This window comes from Sturnus vulgaris, chromosome 1 (assembly GCF_052056855.1).
Source record: "Sturnus vulgaris isolate bStuVul1 chromosome 1, bStuVul1.hap1, whole genome shotgun sequence".
Lineage (NCBI taxonomy): Eukaryota > Metazoa > Chordata > Aves > Passeriformes > Sturnidae > Sturnus > Sturnus vulgaris.
Genome location: NC_142243.1, coordinates 89,418,879 through 89,445,176, shown reverse-complemented (window position 1 = coordinate 89,445,176; position 26,298 = coordinate 89,418,879). Strand labels below are relative to the sequence as shown.

Below are 26,298 nucleotides of genomic sequence, written 5' to 3'. Positions count from 1 at the left end.
TTTCTTTTGTCCTTTCTTTTTTTTTTTTTTGCTGACATAGTTGTAACAATAGCAGATCACAATATGGGAATGTCTTCTGGCTTGCATCACACTAATCCAAGTGGTCTAGAATTCTGCTTTTAATTTCAGCTTGTCATTTAATCTGAATTCCTAGTACATGGTGATCTATATCCAAGCAGCTAACAGCATAAAGCAGAACAGAGTATCAGTTTAACACAGTAACAACTTTAGCAATGTGAAGCTAAACTGTGCTGTCAAATTCCATATGTCATGAGGGGTAGACTCTATGTGTATACATGGAATACTCATACAAGATATATGGATACAGTAAACAAATGAAATACATGACATTAAGCATTTGGTTCCAGTTAAGACCACTGGAAACTGAAGCTTCCAAGCTCCAAGAAGGAGATTCTCACATTATCCAGTCACAGACATCAATTTCAGAGAAAATGGAGATTTTTCTCCAGAACTCTCAAAGTTTGGTTCCACAGGTATGTTCAGAAAGCAAGACTTCAAAAAAGCTCTGACCCTTGACTTTTTTTTCCTCTTTGTGCCATCTCTGATCCACAATATTGGCTTTGATTCAGAATATTTTAATGGGGACAATTTTTAATTTGTCAGTAGGCTGATAAACTGTTATAACTACGGAGAAAAACTTTCTCAATATACAACATTCCAAGTGGGTCATAAATTTTATGTTGAAATTAAAGAAATTTTGACCTTTTTCACCTGAAAGCTACTCCTGATTTGTTTGTATTATGCCAAACTTCTGCTCTCTTTGCTACTACTAAGACTTGTCCAAAACCAATGAAAGACTGACTATTCCCAGTCAAGCTTATACTACAGAATTTAAGGGGAATTAGAGCTGCGCAAATCCTCTTCTGAGGCATTGGCTTAACAAAATGATTATTCTATGCCTTTATTTGTTCTTTATCCTTTGAAAGTAATGGGGGAAGACATCAGAATTACGAGCATTTTGAAATAAAATGTTAGGCCTGTAGCACATAGACTGGCGAGATAATAAACATACTTTTAAAATTTCTTCCGCAGTACTTAAGAAGTGAGGAGAAATCACACAGCTGACCACACTGCAGCTACTTAATGCTGCTATAAATAGATCATAATAAGCATGTGGTGTATGTGATTGTCTGTGATGACAAATGAAAGAGTGTGCATTTTCAGCATCAGTGGAAAGACGGGAAAAAGAAAAAACCTTCCTGATTGCAGCTGCAAATGGCAGCAATTTTTGCTTCCTTCATTAATGAATGTAATTCATGTAACACATATTACATCATTCAACAGCAAAATTCTCACATTCAGTTCACAGACAAAAAGTATTTTAATTAAGAATATCAATGAATAATGACAATCCACTTTCAGAAAAAGCAAAGAAAGACACTTCTTTGGCCATGTAGAAGGAGCTGTGATGCAAATATATTTTATCAGTGTAATAAATTCACTTCCCTAAAATTCTTTACCAAAAGAACATCCTCCAAGACATGTTCTGGTTTATTTGTCTGTTTTCTGTTTCTAACCTTCTTTTATGTGCAGTATTTGACTGCAAACCTGCATTTTACAGTCTCTAGTGATTGAATCACTTCATCTTCTATAAACATCACAAGTTCAAAGAGCTTTCAGCATCTGAACTCCAACACAACATACAAACTAAAATAATTCATTGTCTAGAGACCATAACAAATTTTAATGTGCATTTACAGAGTAAACAGAGGGCTGAAGGGGGTCAAACCAGTCAAAGTGAAGATATGCATTACAAAATCCACACATTACTGAATTACAAACTAAAAAGTGATGTTTTGTCAAAAAAGGAAATAAAGATGGTTCTTGGTGGCACGACATATAGATAATATTAAAAACTGACTTGCATGAGGACCAAAGTATGTCTACTCTGAAGTTATATCACACAGACTGTAAGCAATTTACAGAATTTAAGTTAGTTTTGCATATACAGGAGTTGCAAAATTAGAGAAAACACACTGAAATATAGAACGCACACACAAAAAAAAGGATGTATATATATATAAACCTCCACATAGTCATCAGGGGTTGGCCTAAGTTGGCACTTGCCACCATAGAACAAGAAACAAACAGAAAGACAGGGAAAAACCCCAAAGGGAGAAAAGAATAATTTATTGAAAAGTAAAAAGAAAAAAATCTCAAAAGAAAAATATCCTCATATGTTTTTCAGAAACAACATCCCCTAGTCTGCTGAGCTGTGTTGTAGAATATATTTTCTCCTCCCTATTCCTCATGCAAAAAAAATAAAAAAAGAAAAGAAAAAAAAAAGCTTTTTGATAAAATTTGTGTGTATTGTTTTTATGTTAAATCACTATGGTTTGTTTCATTATTTGCCCTCTTTTTGCTTCCAGGCTGGAACGGTTCCTTCAGCGTAGGAAACCAAATGTCATCCATGGTTAATTCTGTAATACTGAGGACTCGCAGGCCAACCCCTGAGAAGTCAAGGATGAGGCTTCTCCTTGCCAAAAGAAAAGGAAACTAGGTCTTGCTGTTACAAAACGTTTGATTACATCACACCAGTTCTCTTCAAATAAAATATCAGTGATACGCCAAAGAAAATAAGATATATCAAGAAAACGTGGTATCCTCTTCTTTTTTATATTTATTTTATTTTATTTTATTTATTTAGTAATTTTGTTTGTACTTCCTGAAGAAGGTGCTCCTTGTGTAGAGATTTAGAGTACATTGGGTGCAGAGTGGTGGTTGGAGGTTAGGGTCAACTTTGCTGTCCGCTCCGTGGATTTTACAGGCGATTTGCTCTTTGCTTTAAGAAGAGAAAGTGATATTGGAAAAAGTCAGCACTTTTAGATTAAAGCAAAGCACCCTTCACAAAGCCACAAACAAGAAGCAGGACAGAAAGTCCATGGCTTGTAGCTATCCTCGCACCTGCGGAAGAAGTTATAAGATATTCGCTCATCTTGCAGATTTCCAATGCTCCTTATAAGGCTGTTTTAAACATATACATTTATTTATTTAATTAGCTCGCCAGGTTGGCTCTGGTGCCCATGAATGTCTTGGCATGCACTGCAAATAACAACACATACAAAGTATTTCAGTCCCAGGGAGGTTTTTTTGTTTTGATTTGCTTTTCTTTTTTCTCGTCTGTCTTTTTAAACAATATTACCCAATGAAACCATAAATAAAGAAGAACAAAGCCAAACACCTTTCACCTCAGAGTGTTCTTTACAAAATAATTTCCAGCATCACATCATTGACTGCTAACAAAAAAGTCATCTAGTGGCTAAAGAGTGTTTTCTTGTAAACCAAAGGAGATACAGGCAAATGGCTGTGTTATTTACAAGAGGGAAACAGACTGCCAAAAGGTTTGGACTTATTTTTGAGAAATCATCCCAGATTTTGTTTTCTTTTTTTAAAAGCTATGAAAACAATGGTCCATATAATTATTTCTAAACCCATGACTTTATATTTAATATGCTAGCAGAATAAAACCATTTGGGGCTAGACTGATTAAACTGGAATGTTCACACACCAAGGGCATAAGTGTTTAATTGTTCTACATGCCAAGTCTCAATGCTTGATAACTCCCCATATCATTTAGAATTACATTCAGAATTTGGAACTAATTACTTGAGGTCAAAACTATAAATGTGATTTGGTAGCACTGTAAGTAGAAGTTCAGGTTATAACAGGTTGATGCATGATTAATAGATTTTATATCTGTATCATATATTTGAGAAGGATAAATATTATTGATGGTTAGAGGCATCAGTCCTATAACAGGGTTACAATGGTGTTATAAACAATCCATTATAATGATAGACTCGTAATAAATTGGTTTTTTGTTTGTTTTTAAATCTATTAATCATGTATAAGATATTTTTGTAGAGAACTTAATATTAAACTAAATTATGGATTTCATTGTAGCCCCCAAAAGCACATTTATCTTATCATAAGGAATATACACAATGAAAACAAAAATAAATCCAGGCAAGTCCTTTTTTTTTTTTTTAAAGTTTTCAGATGTAACACCATTCTCTGTATCTGCTAACTATAAGTGAAGCAAGAAGTATTTCTGTTGCTGTCTTTAGTAATTTTTTCCTTCTTGAAACAAGGATTACACTAAATCACAGATTTCAGATGAACACTGCTTGCTTTGGTAAATACATGGTGTGAGATGTGACATATGTAGTGGTTGCCATAAAACACTCAGTCCTCTGTCACATAGACAAGACATTCTAAGCAATTGTGATGTTTCAATTAGACGTGTGTGCTAAATAAATATTAACTTTTAAATGAAAACTTGCCTCAGAAACATTACTAACGTTTTTCCAAGAGAAGTCCAAGGGAACTCTGAGCTTAGTTTCTACCAAAAGAAGACACGAGTGGGAAGCCTACTGTTCTCTTGCCCATCTGGTAACATTACTGGTATGACATTGCCATGGTTTGCTGTGCTTCTCAGGACACTTCTTCTGTATTACGAACTAACAAATGCACAGGAAAATTTGCTGCAACTTTTTCCTGTGTGTTGTTCTCACACAGATAGTATTTATGATCTTGAACCCAAGAGTTAAATTTCTGGTTTTGGTTTTACTGCAGCATGACTTTGTTCTCTCTCTGCAAAAGCTGACATTTGCCAGATTTTTATGAAGGCTTTTCTTTCCCTAACAAGGTTAGAAAATCTTAGTTAGAATCTTTGTTAGTGTTAGATCATTTCCTGATGAATTGAATTATTTTTGTTTTGTTCCATTTAATATTTTTTTTCTTTTTGATTGAACCAAGGAAATATGTCTCAATACAACTCTAAAGAGGTCTTTGGAGATACACTTCATCTGCACAAAATACATTGAGAATTTTGAAGCTGGAATGTGCAGAGAGAAAAAGTATGATATAAAATAAGTTTTACTCAAAAAATGTCTCAGTGGGAAAAGCAGTACCATATTTGCAGACCAAATATTCTCTGATTTTTGTTTTCATTTTGCTTTTTTTTTTTTTTCCAATAAGGCAACCTGGAGATCCTCAAGTTAGGGGATAATATATAATGCATATATATAACATTTTTATTTATAATGTTCAGTTTCTGCATAAATCATGACTTCCCTGCAATTCATTTCACATGTTCTACATCCATGTTCTTCTCTCAAGAGCAAGTTTGTTTATCTTGCAGGGGATTTAGACTAGAGTACATGCAGTAAGTGCAAACTAAAGTAATTCTGAACATATTGGAAAAAAAAATAGGGGAAATAACAACTAAAACAATTTCAGTTTCTATGTGAAGAAAGGGGCAATTTGGATTGTTGGAAAAAACTGTAAGAGACAGTGTCCTCTGCAAGGTTTTTGGAACTGGTTATTAGATCTTAATCTGATTTAATTGTTTCCAAAATGCCATTTAATCCAAACAGAGAATTTTTCAGTCATATATCAGCCCACATAAAATTGACTTGCAATATACAGTGATATATATGGATATTAGGTGCTCTCATCTTTTCAGTTATACTTTATGAAATAAAATTAATGTTTTAGTATACTCAGGTTCCATTTTTATTTTCCAGAGAATAAAGAATTGTATTTTTTCTTTCATGAACCTAAATATGTGTTTAGATTTTGCAAGAGTGAAAGCTGCAAAGGTAGAATAAGAACACAGCAAAACAGAAAGCAGCTTTTTCATATTTTTTCTTTTTTTTTTTTTTCTGTCATCTTTGCTCATATTTTATTATTTTGCATTTCATCTTGAAAAAAAATTGCAAAAAGTATCCATAAATTTCCATTTTGACATAGAATCTGGAAGTCATAGGGTGCTTAAATCAGAATCTCAATTCCACTTTATGCAGTTTTGGTGTATTTTCAGTCTACTGTTCTGACTAGGACTTGAATAGTATCACCTGAACTGTGAGCATGTTAATGTAAGTTATTTATCTGGCTGTGGATTTCCTAAACTTATTAATCATTGTCCTACCATTTCAAGCATTATTTTCTAATTAACATAATGAGAACTAAAATAAATTTTATTTCAGGTCAACAACACTGGGTAAAGCTGGACTGCAATTATGTAATCCTCAAAGACAGTCACTCAGAAGAACTGTCATGTAATGTATGTGTGTATTATTTCTACGTTGTTAGTTAAACTCCACTTGATGTGTGGGTCTGACACTCTTACCACTCTCACAGTTTTGCCTGTCTGCCACAGGCATCCAGTTAAATTCTTCTTGTGAATATGTAAATCCCCATTAGTTGTCTTTTATTTCCTGCTCCTAACATAGCTAAAAGAGCAAATGTCCCTGGAATACTTAGCTTTCTACTGTAAACAAATGCTACATTGCCAAAGGCATGTGATAAGTTTTCATGCAACATCATGAAAGATTAGTTCATGACATTAAAGTGCTTGAAACTGCATTTTATTCAAATTTATGATTTATGTAGATGTTAGGAGCACAAAGAAAAAAAATAGTGATAAATAATTGTGATCCTAGTGTTTAAAATAAAAAAGAAATGTCACAAATGCTTGGATTTCAAGGCTCATAGTGTAGGAACCCCACAGCTAAACATCAATTTTGCGCTGTTAATGAAATTAATTTTAGAGCATCTAAGTATAAAATAAAGCTACCAGAAATTATAAATTCTTGGCAAAATGCAACTGGTCAAAAAGGTAATAATTCATTCCATACCTGAATGCAGTCAGGCATGATCCTTTGCCTTCACTAAGATATTGATCAGACAAAATTTGTGTCTGATACATGGGATTTGGGGACACAAGCAGGGATGGTTGATTAATTTTGCCCATTTATTTTTCACAACTGGATGAAACACTGAATTATGAACAAAGCAGCTGCCTCAGGAACTAAAATTTTAGCATCTTCTATTCTTAAGAGTAAACCACCTCTTCTGTTCTTAAGAGTAAACCACCCTGGGTCTCAAACAGTTTGCATCTGCCAGAATTGAGGTTTAGCAAGTTTGGTATTCCTTGTGCTAAAGTTTAGGGTTTCTCTGGCATGTAAGAGCATTCAGCATTCTGAGCCTCAATACCTGTCAGAGCCTCTGAAAATTGTCTCCTTACAGTTGTGTGTACAATGCACAGTGCATTCTCATACAAATAACAGAAGGAATTTGAAAATTCAACACCATTTCTTTAGTATTTTACTAAACATGTAAGTTTAGTTTGGGTATCCTTGAGTTTCCTTTAAGTAGTAACTCACTGATCACAGGAAAGAGTAATGCCTCAATGGAGTCCTGGCTTTGTGCTGACCAGAACAGGAGAACTACAGCCAGTCACACAAAAGTTCATCCCAGATTCTCTGTACTTACTACAATAGGCCAAAATATCGATACATATATTTCAGAGACATGTATCTGGGCTGTACTGGGTATGATGTTTCCATCTTTAAAGGCCTGATTTTGCAACATTTAGCTTTGCTTCATACTGTTAGATTTTAAATACTCTTCCTGTCAGCCCCAGTTGAAACCAAACAAAATCATAATTTTGCATTATTTCCATGTAAAGTAAGTAAAAGTTCATGTGATATCTGCCTTAATTTTACTGGGGACATAAATTAACTATAAGATTACTTGAAGGATATTTGCAGTTTTATTTCCATCATTTTAGGTAAAACCAAGTACAGCTGATTTTATTTGAAGTTTTATTTGAATATGTCTCACACAGGTTTTCAATAAATAGATTCTTCCCCTCTGGTCTACAAATTGCTATCATTCTTATTTCTCTGAATTGCATAAATCACAATTGTGTGTATATATCTTCTGTAGTGATGGGATAAATATACCCACACACAGGAAGAAATTTTCTTATCCACAAGTGTAAAGTCCCCATTTCCCTCTTTGGGGGAATGACATCTCAACTGTGCTTCAGGGCTCAGTCACCTATGTTTGATTTTGGGAACCTGAACGACTGAATGAAGATTAGTAGTAAGTGTCATTCATATTCAATGAAAACCTTTTTGCTTAGGCTTTTACTCCATCTTTCTCCTTTGGCTGTACAGTAAACAGCTTAAAATAGTGTGATTTGTTCATCACATACTGCAGTGGGCAAATGAATTTGTCTCATACACCAGAAGAAATTTAGAATAGTTTATGTATTCAACTTCTCTGAATTCTACTTAGACTTTGCATTCAGCATGTAGCTCTGTTCATCTAATGTCCATTCCTTTTCTGTTAGTGATGCCCAGAAGATGAGATGAGAAAGAGAGATGGGATTCTAGATGGATGCTTAATCCTTAGCTTTTACCAGATAAGGCACTCAGAGGTGCTCAGTCTTGTAATGGGGCAAAAAAAGTTACAACTTTCCAACCCTAAACAGAGGAGAGAGTTCTTCCAGAAATCTGAGCCACAATAACTTCTGGAGCCCTTTTGGGCTAAGGCAGGTCACAGCCTTTACCTTGCTGTCAGCTACACCTCAGGTCATGTTCTAATGCAAACTTGAGATAGAAGCACTTGGAAGAGAAAAAAACTTGGAGACTTCAAATGATGGTGGCATGTAAGAAAAATGATACTTGGCTTCAGACAGTGGTCCAGAACAAGCCATAGTAATACTATAAAAGGACAACAGATAGCAGTAGGAAAGGAGAAAGAGGAGTGGGACTTTGAATAACTTCTGCATTTTCACAATACCAAGAGAGACAGAAGTAGAATTAAGGGTATACTGGTGTGAAATAGCCTGGAATTTTAGATTCAGATCACTTTTTACATAATTCCTGACATTAACTCCTACCTAGAGAAACATTTAATCCTTGTCATTTTTGCCTTTCTACTAGAACATATCTGAAAGTCATCATTCCCTCTTTAGTTATTTTAAAAGTGCTCTTGTTCATGTCTCATTCCTAAACCTCATGGGTAGAACCAGGCTTCCTAATTGGGCCATCAAGTACTATGAAGAAGCTAAGAGAATCTCTAATGTCTTTCTCAAAGATGAAAATGAGATCACCAAAATTATTCAACCCTGTCATCCTTTTGCCTTAAACAGACAGGAGGGAGGTGTGAGATCCTTAAATGTATAATTAAAATTGACAGTTCATCAACATTTATAGATGTTTGTACTTTTCTGATGAAAACAGCCAATAGCGATGTTGAGTTTAAACACAGCTTTTTCAGAAAGATTAACTGGATAGTGTACTTGACTTAGCCAATTTCTCCACCTTCCCCAACTTTCTCAGGAGAATGACATTCTGCCTACAGTCACAAATGTCCAAACATCAGCCATTTGTAGCAGACATCCTATTTCTCTTCCTTCCTTTAGTTGGTGTTTGGACTTGAAAGTTTTAAAAACTTTTCACATGTGTAAGTAATGCATTGACTTCAGCTGTTTCTATTTCAGTAAGAAAGTACTTTTTGGGAAAATGGTTGCTAAAAGAGATGTTTGCATGTAGTCTGTGAAATATCAGTGTTAGCTATTTAAACAAAACTTGTGTGAGAAGCAGTCCAGGAAACAATGCCTATTGCACTAGTTCAAAGCTGAGGGAGAGGGGTGCAAGTTTAACCAAACATTTGTTTCAGAACAACTGGCAACAGGTTTTTTCACTGCTCTTATCAGCACTTTTCCCTCTCATTCTTCTCTTTCATCATCTCTCTCAAAACTATGGATTAAAAATATGTTAGACCTTTTTGAAGTGTGACAGAAAAAATATAAACTGATGCATTTGTATTTATCTAAAACAAATGCACTTTTTTTCTGACTGTTCTGTGGTAACTCATCTTCATCCTATACTTTCATATACCCTATACTGAATAAAGGTGGAATTAGGCTGTTAACAAAAATGCTTGAATTGACTCTTTTTATAGTAGCCAGCTTGTGCTGTTGTAACTAAACATGACTCCAACACAAACTGCTCAGCATTTTTGTAATGTGCATATAAATGTGTGTATATTTGATATATGCCACATTTAATTCAACAGTAAATTGAGCCATTTTTGAAAGATACCATAAAGTTACCACAGGACTTTTATTTGAAGAAAAATAGAATTGCACTTGTCTTTTTGCCCCTTTACTTTTTGTAGCTCACAAATTCAAATTTTTCTCTAACTTAATTCTTTCATCTATTGGAAAGAAAATTTAAGTGGGTTATACTTATTATCACACTATCATCTTCAATAGAACTGTCATGAAAAACATATACAAAGAGGGGATTATAACACAGAGTAAAAATTATGATTTTTTGTAAATATTTCAATATGTGGCATGCCCCGTTTCTCAATTTTCACACCTGACACTTAGGCATATGTTTGACATACAGACAACCCAGTCTCCTTCTGTTTATATCACTTATATCAGAGCTATTTTCATGGAATTCAGCTAGATTTCCACTGGATGTGTGTTTTCTTCTGTCTGATTCCTAGATGGTAAGTGTTTTAAGGCAGAGACCATTCATCTGATCCTTTGTTTTCCTGGTGAGCAATGCAGTTGTTATAGAGATCAGAACAATGTCTCTGACTAACAGAAGGTGCCTCTGTCTAAGAGCTATGACTCACAAGTTTTTAATGGGTTTAGCTGGAGCAGGTAAAGATGATAGTGCCTCCATCTCTCTGCCTCCCCCTCTTATGGAAATTAAATCCCCAATAGTAGAAGTAATACAAGCAAACCGCATGTTATCTCTTCACCTATCTCAGTTTAAGAGCTCTGTTTTGGTTTATCAGCTGTCATAGATGCCTTTATGTCAATATAGAGGCTTGACACTGAACCAGGAAACCTGAGCAGTGTATACCTATTTCCTCCATCCACATTTGGGGCAATAACTTCTGATTGTAGCAATACAAATACTTTGCGTGGCAACATTTTAAACTGCTAGAGCTAAATCAGTGTTCACGAGCCAAAGCTTTCACCCTTGTTATTTCTGCTTCTCAAATTAAAAAATAAAAAAAAAAAAAAAAAAAAAAAAAAAAAAAAAAAAAAAAAAGGATGCAAATAAAAATTTAAAAAATCATCCCTACAACCACAGTACACTAGTTTGAAAATGGTGGATTGAGAGAATGAAGCTCAAAGTATTTGTGCCAAATATATTTGAGATGTGGAATCAATCATAACCATGAAATATCATAAAAGATGGTCACTGAATAGTAGCTATTGAATGTGTGGTAATAATTCAGAAAAGTACAAAATAGGTAACTGACCTGTTATTTTGTCAGTGTTTCAGACAGGCACAAACCTATGTAGTCATATTATTTAACATTATAATTCTACTAAAGAGCTTTGCACCCTCTAAATGCACAGCTCCCTCTGAGACCTAGTGCTAGTTCTTGGCTTCATGACTGATTTATTGTTGCTCCTTGACAAAATATCTCGTCTTTTCAACTCTTTCTTTCACAGAATGAAATGGAGATGGATACACCATCTTCTGTAGTCTTGTTGAAGTCATTTTTATAATCCTTACAGCCCTGTGGCTGTGATTTGGTGGTCAAAAGCCTCAGTCAGCGTCACAGGAAACAACAGCAGCTGAGGTAGTAACACCAGCAGGAATAGGAATGGCAGCAGAAGTAGCATCCTGAGTTTTTCTTTGTATTTTTGTTGGTTGATGAACACACAGATTAAATGTCTGAAGCACTGTAAATGGGGCTGTGCAACTAACTTTCACACTTTTATTCACAGAAAATTAGGCAGCTTTTTTCCAAGATAGTAGCATTCGTGAGTAGGTGGGGGAACAAACTTCAGTGAGATGGATCTGACTAGAACACCCACACACAGGCAGGATAACAATTTGCACTGCCAAAAAGTACAGTGGCAACTTCCTTATGATAGGGTAAAATGGAGCTTGGAGTAGAGTTTTCTCTTCCAAGGTAGGCAGCAAGATCATTAGTTCCTCTTCAAATACCATCCAGCTTTATCATCAACAAAGAAGAATTAATTGATCATTACTGTAGTGTAAATATAATAACAGTCTCTGGAATATCTTTCAAGCTTTTAAATCATTTAATCAAATAGAAAATCCCTCTCAAGGGAATAAGAAGATACTGAAATTGTTAATAGTTCTAGCTAGTCTAGGCTAAGGTTTCAAAGACAAACACTAGAAAAAAGCTGAGCAAAGGTGAAGAAAAAGCACACAGAAGAATAAATGAAGCAACAAAACCCATGATCAAGAATGCCCTCTTCCCCCGACCTGTGAGCTGAAATAAGCAGTTTTCAGGTGTTTTCCTTCCTTTCATTCAGTTCCCAGAAATCTTCACTGTCCTAAACTTTTTCAGGTGGTAGAAACAGGGCAAAGCTTCAATTCTTCTTATAATTCACTCTCACATTATGAGTAGAATTCATCTTCATCCTCATCCTTTAGCCAAATTTTTTGCTATTTCAGATGAATGACATCCTTTAGACTTCAGCAGAGTTGTATCCGTTCCAGCCAGCAGACAATCACACCCATTCTTCTTCATTTTATGTGATGCAAAGGATTTTCATAATGAAGTAGGGCACCATAGATGGGAAACTTCCTGCTTCTCATCCGTAAAAAGCGAAAATATCCTCTGCTTTGCTGTATATCTGTCAAGTAACAAATGGGTTGTGTTCTGAAGCAAGGAAATCCCATCAGTTATTTCAAGAGCAGGCCCTGTCACATATGCTGCAATCTCTGATGACCCAGTGCAATCTGTCTGATTGTGAAGCAATGAAAAGCAATTTGAGTGAGCTGACAAACAAATCATACACAGCTTCCCCCCACCCTTTTTTTTTCTCTTCTTCCTTTATTTTCTTCTCTGTTTACTGATTGTGTGCCCATCTTCAATCTTTCTAGTGGTGTTTACCAAAGAAATTTGTATCAGGTATGTAGAACAGAACTACTGTGATTCTGCTGCTCTGGGAGCTCTTGAGTGGTCTCCGACCAGACCTTTGTAAGTGAATTTTGTTCTACACATGAGGTTAATCTGAAAGGATTATTTTTAAACAGCTAAAAGAAAGAAAGACATATGATTAAGTGTATATGTAGCAATGATAGACAGTGAAACACACTGGTAATGTCACTAGAAGAATAGGAAAGATCTCAGTACATGTGCATTATATAATCTGCAATGCAGATTGGTAAAGGGCAAAATTATTTTCTTTGCACATTTAGTTTCAACTGTGTCTGTTCTCACTGTTTCATGATTGGCTTCATAAGAGAAAAATAACTAATGCAGCATCCAGATACCATAATTTTTACAGAAATATGAGTTACAGTGATGCTGTCATATTTAACAACAAAGTCCATTATTGTCTCAAGAAATTTCAGAAGACAATTATTTTCTCTTGTGATTTATTATTAGTGTTTAACCATGGGCATAACTAAGGTTGGAAATAATATCTCTGATTTCAGAAAGAATTTGTTTGTAACAATGCATACTCAAGTAATCAGTCTGATGGGGCATGTGGGATTTGCACAACTGCTCAAACTTGTAGAACAAGAAAAGGAACAAGCAGTGGCTGGTGATGGCTTTCTCTTCTTAATTCTTCAACTTGTGCTTTTATAAGAGGGATAGAAATGAGTAGAAACTGACAGTGGTATAGTATTGGTGATTGGCATTGGCAATGAGGGATGGTTACAAAAAGTAGATAATGTGCTTTTGACAGGAGTTAGAACTGCAAATACACCACGAAGAGTTTGTTTCTGGGTCTAGGTAAACTAAGCACTAGGAACAGGATTTTAAGTACTTGTATGCATTTTGTTCTATCAATAAGTACACATATGTAAGAAATTAAGATGTGAGTTTTTTAAAAGAAACGTAAGGCATCATTGAGTTGATTTTGCATTGGAAATCCTGGCCTTAAAAAACGGAAGAGTGGAGAGTTAGCTGCAGTAAAGACGTTGCTTTGTCAATGAATTTATTCAGAGCATATTAGCATTTCTCAGAAGATGTTTATAGTTTCAAGGTCAAGAGCTAACTAGTTATTAGGGTTACATGGTTTGAATTGATTCCATTCTTTTGAGAAGCTAAAAGAAGTAGAGCAGCACCTCTTCAAGAAGAGGGAATCAAAGTGTGTATTTCAAGTAAAAACAGAGGTTGCAGTGTACACAGGTGTAAATTGGAATAGTGGTTTTGCAAGTATTTCTAAGAATAGCTGAATAAGGTTCAGAACAAGAAGAACAAAACCATCATTGGGTTTTTGCTTTCATGAAGTCCAAAGGAAACTTTTTGACTTTGCTATGCAATCACAGTAATGGCTGGTGTCTCCCAACCTTATGGGTATTCAGTTTCTAAAACAGTAACTATGAAAGCCAAAGATTCTTTTAGGGCAGAAAGGAGTAATGGTGGCTGTCACCTTGGTGGAAGCTAGAGCAGACATTTTGTTCCTTTGCTTTGAGAGGAGATGGAACATTAATTAAAAAGAATAAAAAATACACAACATGGAAACTAGTCCATATCCTAAAAGATTCCAAACAGGACAAAAATTTAGTGTTTAAAATATGCTGATGACAAAAATTTCCTAGATTATCTAGATATAAATGGAGACAGAAGTAATGTCCTCAGTTTATCAATATGAACAGACTGAAGAAAAAAAATTATCCTCTTTTTTTTGCATTCATGCCTGATGATAAGCTTCTCCGTGTGATTTATGATGCCAAGAATCCAGGTCATTCTGCCTAGGTAAGTACCACCTTCTTTCTCCTTTGAGTTCCTTTTCAAGTCACTCGTTGGAACTCTGCCATCATCACAGGAAGTTTTGGCATGTAGATAGCTTAACAGATGAATTTGTTACTTCATGAAAGAACAAAAAGTTGCTAGAAATATGAAGAGTCTGTATATAAGCAGCAGAAAATTGACCTAATTGTCACTTCTTCATTTGTAATTCTCTGAGACTGATCTTGAGTCTGAAAAGCAACTAATGGCTTTGAGTGCTTAAACAGAGCATTGGCAGAACAGGAAGAGCTTGGGGGATATTCTCAGCACAACAAATTCTTCAGCTGGCTTTGTTGCTATAAATGTTGAGTGATTTGAATGCAGTCAGCAGAGTTAGCTTAGATTTGTATCCATGAAACAATGACATTTGCTGCAGCTTAGAGATTATTTAGTTCCTTTCACCTGCATTCATTTTAGCTCTTGGACCCCTTTAATTCCTTTGAATTGCAAAGCTTTGTCGTAACTCTCTACTTTTACCTTCGGACTAAAATAGGTTGTTATGAATTATTCGGGAAAAAAAAAAATGTCTGTCACTCCACCTGCATAGGGCATTTTTTGGATGTATGCAGATTACTCTGTCAAATTACTAAGATTCCTATTAAGCTGTGATAGGTTACTTCATTTGCTGCAGCCCATAATTACGAAATTAAAGGGTGAGTCTGTGTTGGCTTTGACTTCTGTTTTCCTGGCTTTTTTGACTTTGAGATAGTTATTTAGTGATTCTTAGTATATTATGTGAAGACTCTCTGGGGGAGATGCTCTCATTAGCTATTTCTTCCTGTATTGAATCTCCATTATGCTTACAGTTATAAATATATATTTTTTTACACACAGATAATATTTTTCAGAGCAGTGCAAAATACTGAATGAGCCTCATAACATTTTGTCAGCTGTGCCTATACAGCTCCCTGATAGTTATCATAGATAATCTTACTTTTGAGCAAAGTAAGAGAATAGCAGAAATATCTGTTCAGCTGGGAAGTCTGATGTTTTAAAATGGTAGTGACTGTAAAATGGTTTTATAAAGCTACATAGTAAATATCTATTGTTAAGAAATAAACAAAATTCTGCAATGTACTTCAAGATAGAAGATGTAGAGTATTATCTACCTTTTAAAAATAAATTTTGGGGACAAAATATTCATATAATCAGAGCAAATTTTTCATATATTAGTAGCTGAGTTCTTCAGCAGTAGCTGAATACAGAATTCCCAATAATTCCACAGTGCCATGTTTCCCATTGTTGTAAATGTATTTCATAATAATTTGTGAGCATGGCAGTAAAATTTATTGTTTGCCAATAACTACAGACCAGCTCTCTATACTGCAGAATATTTGATACAATTACCTATGGTTAATAGTATTTTTCTCTTCAAGCATTAGTGCTGAAGTCAATGTTTTACTCAACATGAACAAACATCACAGCCTGTACCATTTTCAAGTAAAAATATGTACTTAATTATGATACATTTGTATTCAAACATGTTTCTAGGTTCTAGGCTGGATGGATACATTGCTTACATATCATGTAATCACACAGCAGTCTTGTGCATGCATAAATACAGTTAGCATGATGGTAAAGAAGGGAAGACTTTCTCATTTGATAAAGTAAGGAGGTTGTGTTGATTCTGCATCACTAAAAGATAAACTGTTAACATCTATGACACCTCATTTCTGCTTTCTTTGAGGTCTCACAACTGACATATCCCCTCCCTCAGCTGAAGTTGCTCCTCTAAGTTAGATAAAGCTAAAACTCCCCACTTCCTTGAGCTCCTGTGGGTATTTCAATTACGGTAGAACAACTGTAAAATGGAATGAAAATCCAAATCTCACCGCATCTGGAAGGCCAAGATATTCTCAAGGAAAGCAAGTCTTGGTTCTCGACTGTTGAACTGATGTTTAAAATATGATATCAAAAATATAATTTGTGTAGCAACTGACCATTAAATTGAAATTAAGGATATGAGTGATTTCTGGTACACTTTTATTTCTTCAACAGATAAACTACGCTTCTGATAAATGCAGCATTTGTCTGTGGTTTGTCATAAAAAATGAACTAATAGATTAAATTTTATTTTATCTGTTCAATTCTTAAATTATTTTTTATTTGGATTGTCTGTACTTGATCCGTATTAATCCTTGATCATGTAAAAAATTTAAAAATGGTTGTTTTGTTTTTTTTTGTTTTTTTTTTTTTTTTAACGAGGACCTTTCCATGTAATAACTTACAAGATTGGAAATAAGAAATGTCCAGTAATCAGCCAAGACATTGCTTGGACTGTACATAAATGATACGATAGAGTACATCATATATCCAAAATAATTTAGTGGATTAGTTCTTTTGTGCACACTTTGGCCACAAAGCAGTATAGTCTGTGGCTACATATGTCAGAAACTTCTGACTATTTTAATTAATTTCATGTAGGATGCAATAGAAAACAGAATTTTCCCTTTATGGAAATGTCTGCTTCTTTGAAATGTATGAGTCCAATCGAAAATAAAAAGTATATGCGTTTATCTGGAAGGAAAGCCATGGTAGAACGGTGATTTTAAATCAAGTGAAATATTTTTTTCCTTCTCACAGCTTAGATATTTTTGGAAGAGCTTAAAAATGAAAATGGCTCCATTTCAGGGAAAGAAAACTGAATGTAACTTACATAAATTCTATAAAGTATATACACAGGTAAAATAGTGACAGTATATGCATCACGTTTTTTAACAGCAATAAGAATTTTTCTATTGAATAATTGTATTGTTCCAATCTGTAAAGAAATACATTTTCTTTTAAAAAAAGTATTAACTTTTCTTGCCTATAACTTTAAAGTGATTTAACAATAGATGTACTATGAAATTTGTTGTATTCAGTTTTTGATTAACAACACACTAAGAGAAAAATGATGCATCAGAGTTAATTAGCTTCCATTATATATTTTAAGGTAGGTTGTGATTTTGTGCCTTACATTGGCCCTTAGTGTAAATAGAAGTAACTCAGAAATCCTTAAACTTGCACAGTTTGTTTTCCAGAGAACATTTAATCATTTACAACATTTCAGTTTTTTATCTTGTCCATTTTCTCTATTGCCATCATATAGACCTGCACCTCCTGTATATTCATGTACCTTTGCCTAACTGTAAATTTTATGGTATCAATGTAGAAAGTGAAGACTGATATTGATTATAGGTTATGTATGCAGTGCTGAACAAAATCCCCCCAACAAAATGTACAGAATGCTAATTTATACATGACAAACAATGGAGGCACTGCCACTTTAACCCTTAATTCAAAGCCAGTGATTAAGCATGTGAAGATGACAAACACACATTCTCTGACACACCCATGGTCTTTCTAAAGCCTACACAATGGAGAAACTATCTAGTGTATCTAAGGTCAGCTTAGATTTAGAAGTCAAGTTCCTTATGAAAATAGGATTGACAGTGAAAGGAGAATAATTTTAACAAATATTGAAGATAAAATTTAGGTGCCTGGTGTAAAACAACTTAGGAAGAAACACATCTGGATGAGTGTTTTATTTAATTTATCATGCACAGACATCTTAAAATGAGATGAGTCATTTGCTGACATGCCCCTGTCTCTCCACACACACTACAGGGAAAACTAGGCTTTGATTTGAAAGCTAGCCTTAGGTAGGTAAAACTGGTAGAGATAAAATCCGCGTATAGAAGTTTAAGGTTTTTTGCTTCTGCTCAGAAATTTATTCTTCAGATTTTAGGAAATAAAGAGATAGCAGGAAGAATAGAACCAGAGAGAAGGAGGAACAAATGAGCACCACACTCTTCCTAGTCACAATTCCTGGTTACCTTATGGTTTAGCCTCCTTTTACATGCTGGTAAGCAATCAAATGAAAGCTCAAAATGCTTTACCATACCTGATTGTGGACTTTGTTTGGGGATTTTGGCTGCTGCTTCGGGGCTGGAGGTGGCACGTACACGCTGATTGGCAGAATTGTGGATGCTACTTGGGACAGCTGCTGAGATGTTTTTACGAGGTTTCATGTCTTGCAACCACATTGGGGAAGCCTCAAAGGCTTGCATTCGCCGAGAGTGGCTGTTAGCATTGACTTTGAGAAATGCCTGGGCCTTGTATTCCTGAAGGTCTCCATAGTTGGCATCGGTCACCCTGCACTCATACAAGCCTTCATCCTTTTTCCTCACTTTTGAAATCTGCAGCTTGTGGGAGATGTCATTCCCTTGTACTTTCACAGTCTGCAAATTTTCCAGGAAAAGAAACAACAAAAAAACAAACCAATAAAAAAACAGAGAAAAAAAACATTGTCATGAATTCTTTGTCATGAATTCTTCTTTCTTACGAAAAACTCTATGGGCATAGCACCAATTTACTCAATGGTGTGATTGTGCTTACTGCAGGGAAGTTACATCAAGGATGAGTATGGCTAATTGTATCTATGAGGATGCCTGACATCATCTTTCCAAATCTGCTTAGATGGTTTGCTCTGAAATCTAATTAGCCTCAGAAAAAAACCCCAAACTACCATGTTCATTCCAATTAATTGCTTAAGATCATGAACATTCTTAATGAGTTTTGTTGTGTAAACCCAGTATCCTTGCACTTCATTGGTTAAACCTTTCCAGTTAGTTGGCTTTGTTGAATAATTCAGTTTCTGAACTAGTGCATTAACAATTTTGTTGGAGATGTTTGCCAAGTTTTAAACTACGTCAATAACTATTTATTATATTAGCTCGCACTCTTCACTATATTGAAACTATATTTTACATTCAGTTTGTCTCCTTCAAGTGAGTCTAAACTTTTGGTATTTTTTTCTGTTAATGATAAGAAGACATATTGTGTCAGGTTGTTTCTTTTGTCATTTTTATCTGTGTACTTATTAGAAGCACATATTCAGAATTGTTTTAAGAGGTGTCAGCTAAAATTATACTCCTGATTTTATTTTTAATTATTGCTAATATCTGAGGATAACATAACGTATTTTAATTTCAGATAACTAAAATACAAATGAGTAAATTATACATCCAGAAACGTGTGAAAGGTATTAAGATGCATTGGGAAAAGTTTACACAGATTCCTTTCATATGTTCATCACTTTAGAGAATTTATATTTAATTAATTTTCTATTACTCTCTCTCTGAATTAATATCTGTTGCCCCACAGGAAGCCAGTTAAAAGGTACTCAGTGTGATATAAATCTTCAGCTTTGAAGAACTTCTGAACCTGGCTTACTTCCACCATTATGTAAACATGGATGCAAAGGTTGCCTTGTCTCATATCAATGACAGCCAATAAGGAGACATCAAGATGATGAATACATGGTAGATCACAAAAAAGAGACCCACTAGATTGAAGCTGAACACATGTTAGTGGGGATTATACCATATATTGCTTCTGACAGCTTGGCCTGCTGTAGTAACCAGTGTTGGCAAAGCACCTATTCTTCCTCCTTGATAAATGGAAGAGCAATACTCTTGAATATGTCATTGCTTTAAGGTACAGGACGGACTTTATAGCCTGTTGTGTTGTACCCAGCTCTGAATTTATACTTGGCAAACTGAGTTGAAAGTATGGATTACATACTTACAGGCACAATGTATACAATATTAATTATACAGAAAGTGTTGGATAGTTATTTAAATCATATTCAGTAATAAGACATCTCTACTGAACTATTCATGTTCAACAAAAGTATTAAAGAAGATTTATATGAATGGAAAGAGGATTGGTAAGTCATATTGCACCTTCATTTGTTCCTATGCAAGAGCCATGAAGTTAACAGTGCTGCATAGCCCTGGTGAAAAACAGAATTGTTTTTGACTTTTTCATTTGAAATTTATTTGAAATTGCTGCAGGCAACACATATGCATGTTTTCAGTTTGTGCTGCTTTATCATTTAGAACAGATAGAAATAGTGTATTTCAGCACACATCTAGCATAAAAAATGTATTAAATGTACTTTAGTTTTCTCTTCTTGATGATAACTTACATTAGTACTAATGGAGCTGTGTTTGCCTTCAAAAAGAAAAAAACAGGCTAGATTTGTAAAAAGTAGGTAAAATGTACATTTAGACATCTACATAATGTTGACTATTTTTATTACAAATATAAATGTTTTATGCAAGCTTATAGGAGCACTGTAAATACCTTCTCATGAATTATTATTGCACATAATGAAAGATTTGTAACTTCAAAGATGAGACAAGCTTTACAGTCTATATTGTGTCTCAGTACTTATGGCTTACTTTAGGGATTTCAAATGAGTCAGTATTGATAAGGAATGAATTATCTGCTAGCCCTATGTCAAGTGGAATAGTATCTAAGGACCACACGTGAGCCTCATTTGTAAGACAGTCTACAACTGCAACTGAAGATATGGTCCATGAAACAAAGTTTTTCTAGTCGATGGTGACAAGTATTACAGAAAATGTAATTATGGCTAGAATATGTATTGTATTGAACATAGCATACCTGAGTTCTTATTTATAAATGCCCTTCAGCTATACTTCGGTGCACTTTGACCTGATGTAACTATTTGGCTTGTTATTTGTAGGCATCAAAAAACAGCAGAGTAAAGGATTTGTCAGAAATTATTCCCCTTTATTTGTTGCTGCTTTAAGCTTTGCTGGTACTTAAAGCCTTGTCTGCAGCTCAAAAGCACTTCCAAAGCGATTATGCCAGAGAAAGGGAAAACCCCTCTGGGCTCAAAGGGAATATTCATGCTGCAGTGTCTACTAAGTATCTGTGTCTTTCCACTGCAGTGAGCACCACACCATCATCCCACCACCATACATTTGTTGGGATGCTGAGGGAGGAGGATCTAACCTATTCTGAGGTCAGAAGCAGCCTTTTGGCTGTGCCTGACTCAGGGCATGAGTCGGCTGTGGAGGGCATACTCTTCCTACAGGGAACAACTGGAAGGGGAATGGAGCAACGCTGCTTTATAATTCTGTTGAGATAAGATTCTGGTTTAATCTCCAAGCAGCAGATTGGTAACTCTGGTGTCAGAATCTCACTTTCGTAAAAACAGTCTTGGTGGCCAAGAGCTGAGATCACTCCCAATGGGAAGGTTTTGCCCAAAGCCTTTCTGAGCTTCCTTTCTGCCAGCGAGTATGGACCTGAGAAAACACCCATTTAAGCAGCTGCACACCCCCTAAAGGAAAGTGCAGCTTCGTGGACAAATTTCAGCCTTAAAACCAACTTTGGAGTGCTAAGGCAGACTCAGTAGCTGCCCAGGGTAAATGAAAGCCAGAAATGCAAGGATGGGTGCAGGCTGGATTCTTCACGGGGTGCAAACAACGTTTGCCAATGGAGGCATGCTGGTCGACGCCTCCATGTCCAAGGGAGTGGGGGGCTGCACGGGGAAAGGCTGTCCTGACACCTTCTGCCAGGGCCGTCAAGGAAGTAGCCATAGAATTCTAGAATGGATGGACTATTTAGGTTGGGAAAGACCTCTAAAATCATCGAGTCCAGCCGTAGCGCTGCGGGCTGCCATCTACCCGCAGTGTGCGGTGCGGATGGGGAGGAGATGCGGGCCAGGAACAGACTCGGGGCTCGGAGGCGGGGTGAGCCCTGACTGGGGAGGGGACCCCCGGCCGGCGGGGACTGCCCGCGCCCTGCGGCGACACTTACGCTGATCTTCGTGCCGTCGCTGTCCAGGTCCCGCTCGGGCAGGAGCTCCACCTGCAGGGAAAGGAGAGTCGCCGTGGGTCTCCGGCCCCCGCCCCGCTGCGCGCCCCGCTCCCGCTCCCGCCGCGGAGCCCGTGGGGCCGCGCGCCGCGCCTGCCACCTGCGGGCCGCGCCTGGGACAGCCGGGAACAGCCGGGGAACAGGCTGGGGACAGCCGAGGACAGCCTGGAATAGCCGTGGAACAGCCGGGGGAGAGCTGGGGACAGCCGAGGAACAGGCTGGGGAGAGCCGAGGACAGCCGGGAATAGCCGTGGAACAGCCGGGGGACAGCCGGGGAGCAGGCTGAGGAGCGCCGGGGACAGCTGGGGAGCAGCCGGGGAACATGCGGGGAGTACCCGGGGCCAACCGGCCCGGGCGGCCGAGGAGCGCGGATCGCGGGCCCTCCGCCCTCCCGCCTCGCATGGGCGTCTTGTACGGAGCCCGGTGCGGAGACAGCAGAGACCACGGGGAGGAGCGTCCCCGGATGGCAGTGTTAGTGGACGTGGCCCTTCCTGTCCCGCTCAGAAGCATGAAGTCACGCTGTTGACTGATTTTGGGTTTTTACTTCTTTAGGGGCATGGATTCCCCCCGGCCTCCACCGCCCCCTCCTGCGTGTGCCCTCCTGTGGCAGCTGCATACGGAGTTAGGGCTGCCAACTCAACTGCGCTAGCTGCAAATTGGAAGGCACGTGTGGGACCTTGCCACATGGGAAATACAAAATTCTCACAAGGAGTAATCTTTGAACGGCTGATTTCCAAGGGAAAATGAAATAGGAAAAATCATCAATAAAATAAAATAATAATAATAATAGTTAAAATAAAAGGGGGGCTGAGGCTGGGGAAATAGACTTTGGAAAACCTGTGTGGTTTTGCGAACAGCCCTAGCTGCATTGTGGAAGTGACAGGCACCAAAGGCACCAACTCCTGAGGTGGGCATTTTTCTCTGCAGGTTCCTGCTCTCTTATTTCATAGTCAAAATTAAGTCCCTAGGGAGATACAGAACGTCTCTCTGCTCGTTCCCTCTGCTCTTCACTTCTTTCCTTCTCCCGTTTCCTCACCATCCTTTCAGTAGCATTCTTCAGATGGTTTTAGGAACCCATGGTAGAGGATCAATACCTGAGTGCCTGTCACCTCAGCTCCAGCCTCTTGGTCCTCAGCTGCTCGCAGAAACCACCACTGGATTTCAAGGTACACCGAAGTAGAGCCACTTTGGAAAGCACAAGACATCTCCACGTTCTGCCCTTCAGTGGCCGTGACATTTCGGGGAAACTCTGTGAATTTTGCTGTAAAACAAATGCATAACATGTTGCTACCTTCTAATCATTTATGCTCTGCTTCTTGTGTTGCCTTTTTTATTGTTTCCTCCCCCCACTCCCCTTTCTAAATTCTCTGTTTTCTTTTCTTATTCCCACTCTTCTAATCCCCCCCCCCCCCCCCCGAGTTTCCCACATATTATCTCCCCTGTTTTTTCTCACACTCAGGTATGTTTTTCCTCCCTTATGCACAAATCCACCCCCTTTACATTCTCAATTCTGCTCATGGGAAATGTTATAGATCCCCCTGCTTGCTCCCATGAGCTGGTAAAGTTTCACATAATTAGGTCTGAATACCCTTGGGCAGAATGCAGTATTTCACCAGAATCACTGAGAGATTTTGTACAAGACCACTTTAGGAGAGGGAAAAATATCAGACTGATTTATTGTATTTTGTAGGGCTGAGCTGTAGACCTGTAAATTGTTAAGCGTTCCACAGCCAGCTGAAGCAGCTGTTGGTACAGACACCTCTGTGTACTCTTCTGAGTGTTACAATCACTTGTCAAATGTCCTATTCAAAGGCTTTATCTGACTTAGTTACTCAGATTCGGAGAACCTCTGCTTGCATAATCAGACCAAAAAATCAATTAATCTCTGTTTCTCAGTCCCAGAAGACACTTTCTGGAGCTAGCCTTCATATTTGTATCTCAGTCCTTCAACACACAGGATCTGCCCATTTCAGTTTACCACTGCCAAGTATAAAAGCTAATGCTGATAGACATTGCCCATGCCATCAGTAATTCTTTAAGTTTTAGTCTTTACTTCCTTCTCATCCTTCCTATCACTTAAAAATTGTGCAACATAATGAATCATGATAGTCAAGTGAGGGAGACTGCAGACAAACAATCTAATAAATAAATGCTGTGTTTCAAGAAGAGGTAAATTTGGAAAGACTCTGCAGCGTCGCTTTCTGTTATGAGTTGCTACAGATTGACTAGAGCATATTATGATCTGAAGGAAATGTGATGCGAAAGAAATATTGCTCATTGTCTCCTCCCCTCTTTCCCTCTCTTTATACAGTCTTCCTAGCCAACCTGGAATCGGTGGGATAATTTGATAACCAGTGTTACTTCTCTTTCCCCTTACATTTGTGCCTGGCAACTAACACTTTCAAAGCTGCTAGCTTTATATTCCACGGTTCCCCTTTCCCTGACCCCCACCCCCACCAGCCAGCCATTGCTAGTCACCGAGTTAAACTGCCAGAAGGACCGTGCATTTTGTGTGTTCGGGGCTAGTAAGTTTGTTCTGGGGGTGTTTTTTTTCAGTTTGCTCCTTCTCTCCCCCCTTGGTCAGTACGCGTGAGCGGCGTGGGGACACGGAAGGGAATACTGGCGGCATCCCCGCGGTGGCACCGCCAAGCGCGAAGCCGCGGCGAGCTGCGGGCAGGGGAGGGCGAGCAGGGGGCGGCGGGCGGCGGGAGGGAAGGGGCAGCAGGCGCCGGAGCAGGCGGGGGCAGCGGGCCCGGTCTGGATCTGTCCGTGGTGCTGACAGCGGCACCACAGCCTCGGGGTCCCGAGCAACCCGCTCCTGCAGCGCCGGGGCTGCTTGGAATGCAAGGCGCGCCTTTCGGCGGAGAGGGAGGGGGGAAGGCGACGAGGGTGGGGGAGCTATTCAAAGAAGTCGATTTTGTCTTTTTCTCCTTTTTTTTTTTTTTTTTTTTTTTTCCTTGGTGGGGGGAGAGTGGTAGAAATGCACATAGTCACGGAATAGGAATGAAGGTCTGACTCTGAGGATGGCAGGATAATAAGAGAGCAAAGGGAACGCAGCGCAGAAGGAGACTGCAATATTTTAATAGAAACAGTAGGTTTAGCCAGCCGGTACTTGGTCTGAATGCAATAATTATGCATGCATGGATAGGTGTTTATTGTATGCAAACATGCCTATATAACAACATGCACAACCTAAACACATGCATGTCCATTCCCCAGCACCCCTTCACTCTTCTGCAAGGTGCCTGTTATTTCCCCCTTTGAATTTGAGTAAAGGAAGCCTTTTGTATTTCTACTTTGGGAAAACTTCTCACTTCTTTTCAAATTTACAGACAATTTCGTCTGTACAAACTAAATGTAAACCTGATGTTTGATATCCTCTCTCTTACACATTTTCCTTGTTTTCCTTCTTTTCCCCTTTCTTCCTTTCCTCTCCCCCCCCCCCCCCTCCAATCCTGTCCTCAGTCTGTTTTAGCATAGCAAACCAGACGCACACATATTTGGCAATAAGTGATCTTACCTTGGGTTGAAAGTCCTTGTTGAATATACATAACTGAAAAGAAAATGAATCCAATATAAGCTAGAAAGATCCCCATCATTCCAAGATGAAGAAGTCACATCAGGGTAAAAAAAAAAAAAATGCCAAAGTTGTCCTCAAAAAAGAAAGAACTGATATATAAGTGTATGTATGTATTTCAAATATCTGAACAGAAAGAAATTTGCAATGTTACGAAAAGGCTCTGTATTGTAGCCCTAGCTGCGACACTGGCAGCATTCTGCTGCTCAGTGGAGTCTTTTTCTTTGAGAAGAGCGAGTATTGCAATACAGTGTGGTTCAGATGAGCTGTCTCAGGCGCTGTGTTGCTTGAAGTCCAGATACAGACTAAAAAAAACACAAACCGTTGAAAAGTGGGTATCAGCTGCCTTCTGTGCCTTTTTTCAGCTACCTGGCAGCTTCGTCCAACGTCAGCTCTTGCTGCTCAGGATGGCGTGATGACTGCCCTCCCTACACACTGATCCAGCTTGGGAAGAGAGGAGTAGGGGAAAG

General features: G+C 37.7%; 1 protein-coding gene and 1 long non-coding RNA gene across 4 annotated transcripts in view; one reads left to right on the top strand and one right to left on the bottom strand.

Moving 5' to 3' along the window:
- On the bottom strand, positions 1-26,298 carry VSTM2A (V-set and transmembrane domain containing 2A). 3 transcript variants are annotated; one of them, XM_014886314.2, is made up of 5 exons: positions 25,772-26,298; positions 23,346-23,512; positions 22,195-22,245; positions 18,464-18,800; positions 1-2,925 (listed from the first exon to the last, which is right to left on the bottom strand). In XM_014886314.2, exons 1-5 carry the CDS (start codon positions 25,848-25,850, stop codon positions 2,849-2,851), a joined length of 711 nt encoding a protein of 236 aa, XP_014741800.1. In that variant the 5' UTR covers positions 25,851-26,298; the 3' UTR covers positions 1-2,848. The 3 variants fall into 3 exon arrangements, with proteins under 3 accessions (XP_014741800.1, XP_014741799.1, XP_088027567.1); XM_014886313.2 differs by having other exon boundaries at positions 1-2,803; positions 25,772-26,284; XM_088171441.1 differs by having other exon boundaries at positions 2,925-3,063; positions 25,772-26,284.
- Positions 24,595-26,298, top strand: part of LOC148225346 (uncharacterized) — a 140,683-nt gene continuing 138,979 nt past the window's right edge. The window contains exon 1 of the long non-coding RNA XR_015806047.1: positions 24,595-24,776. This is a non-coding gene — a long non-coding RNA (uncharacterized LOC148225346). The remainder of the gene's footprint in view (positions 24,777-26,298) is intronic.

What these genes read in the sequence shown, in the direction of transcription:
- VSTM2A (XM_014886313.2), bottom strand. Translation starts at nt 25,850, where the DNA reads ATGATGGGGATCTTTCTAGCTTATATTGGATTCATTTTCTTTTCAGTT. An exon ending in ACAAGGACTTTCAACCCAAG is followed by an intron (nt 23,513 to 25,771) that starts GTAAGATCACTT and finishes TTTGTTTTACAG; the next exon opens with CAAAATTCACAGAGTTTCCC. An exon ending in GCGACGGCACGAAGATCAGC is followed by an intron (nt 18,801 to 22,194) that starts GTAAGTGTCGCC and finishes GAAAATTTGCAG; the next exon opens with ACTGTGAAAGTACAAGGGAA.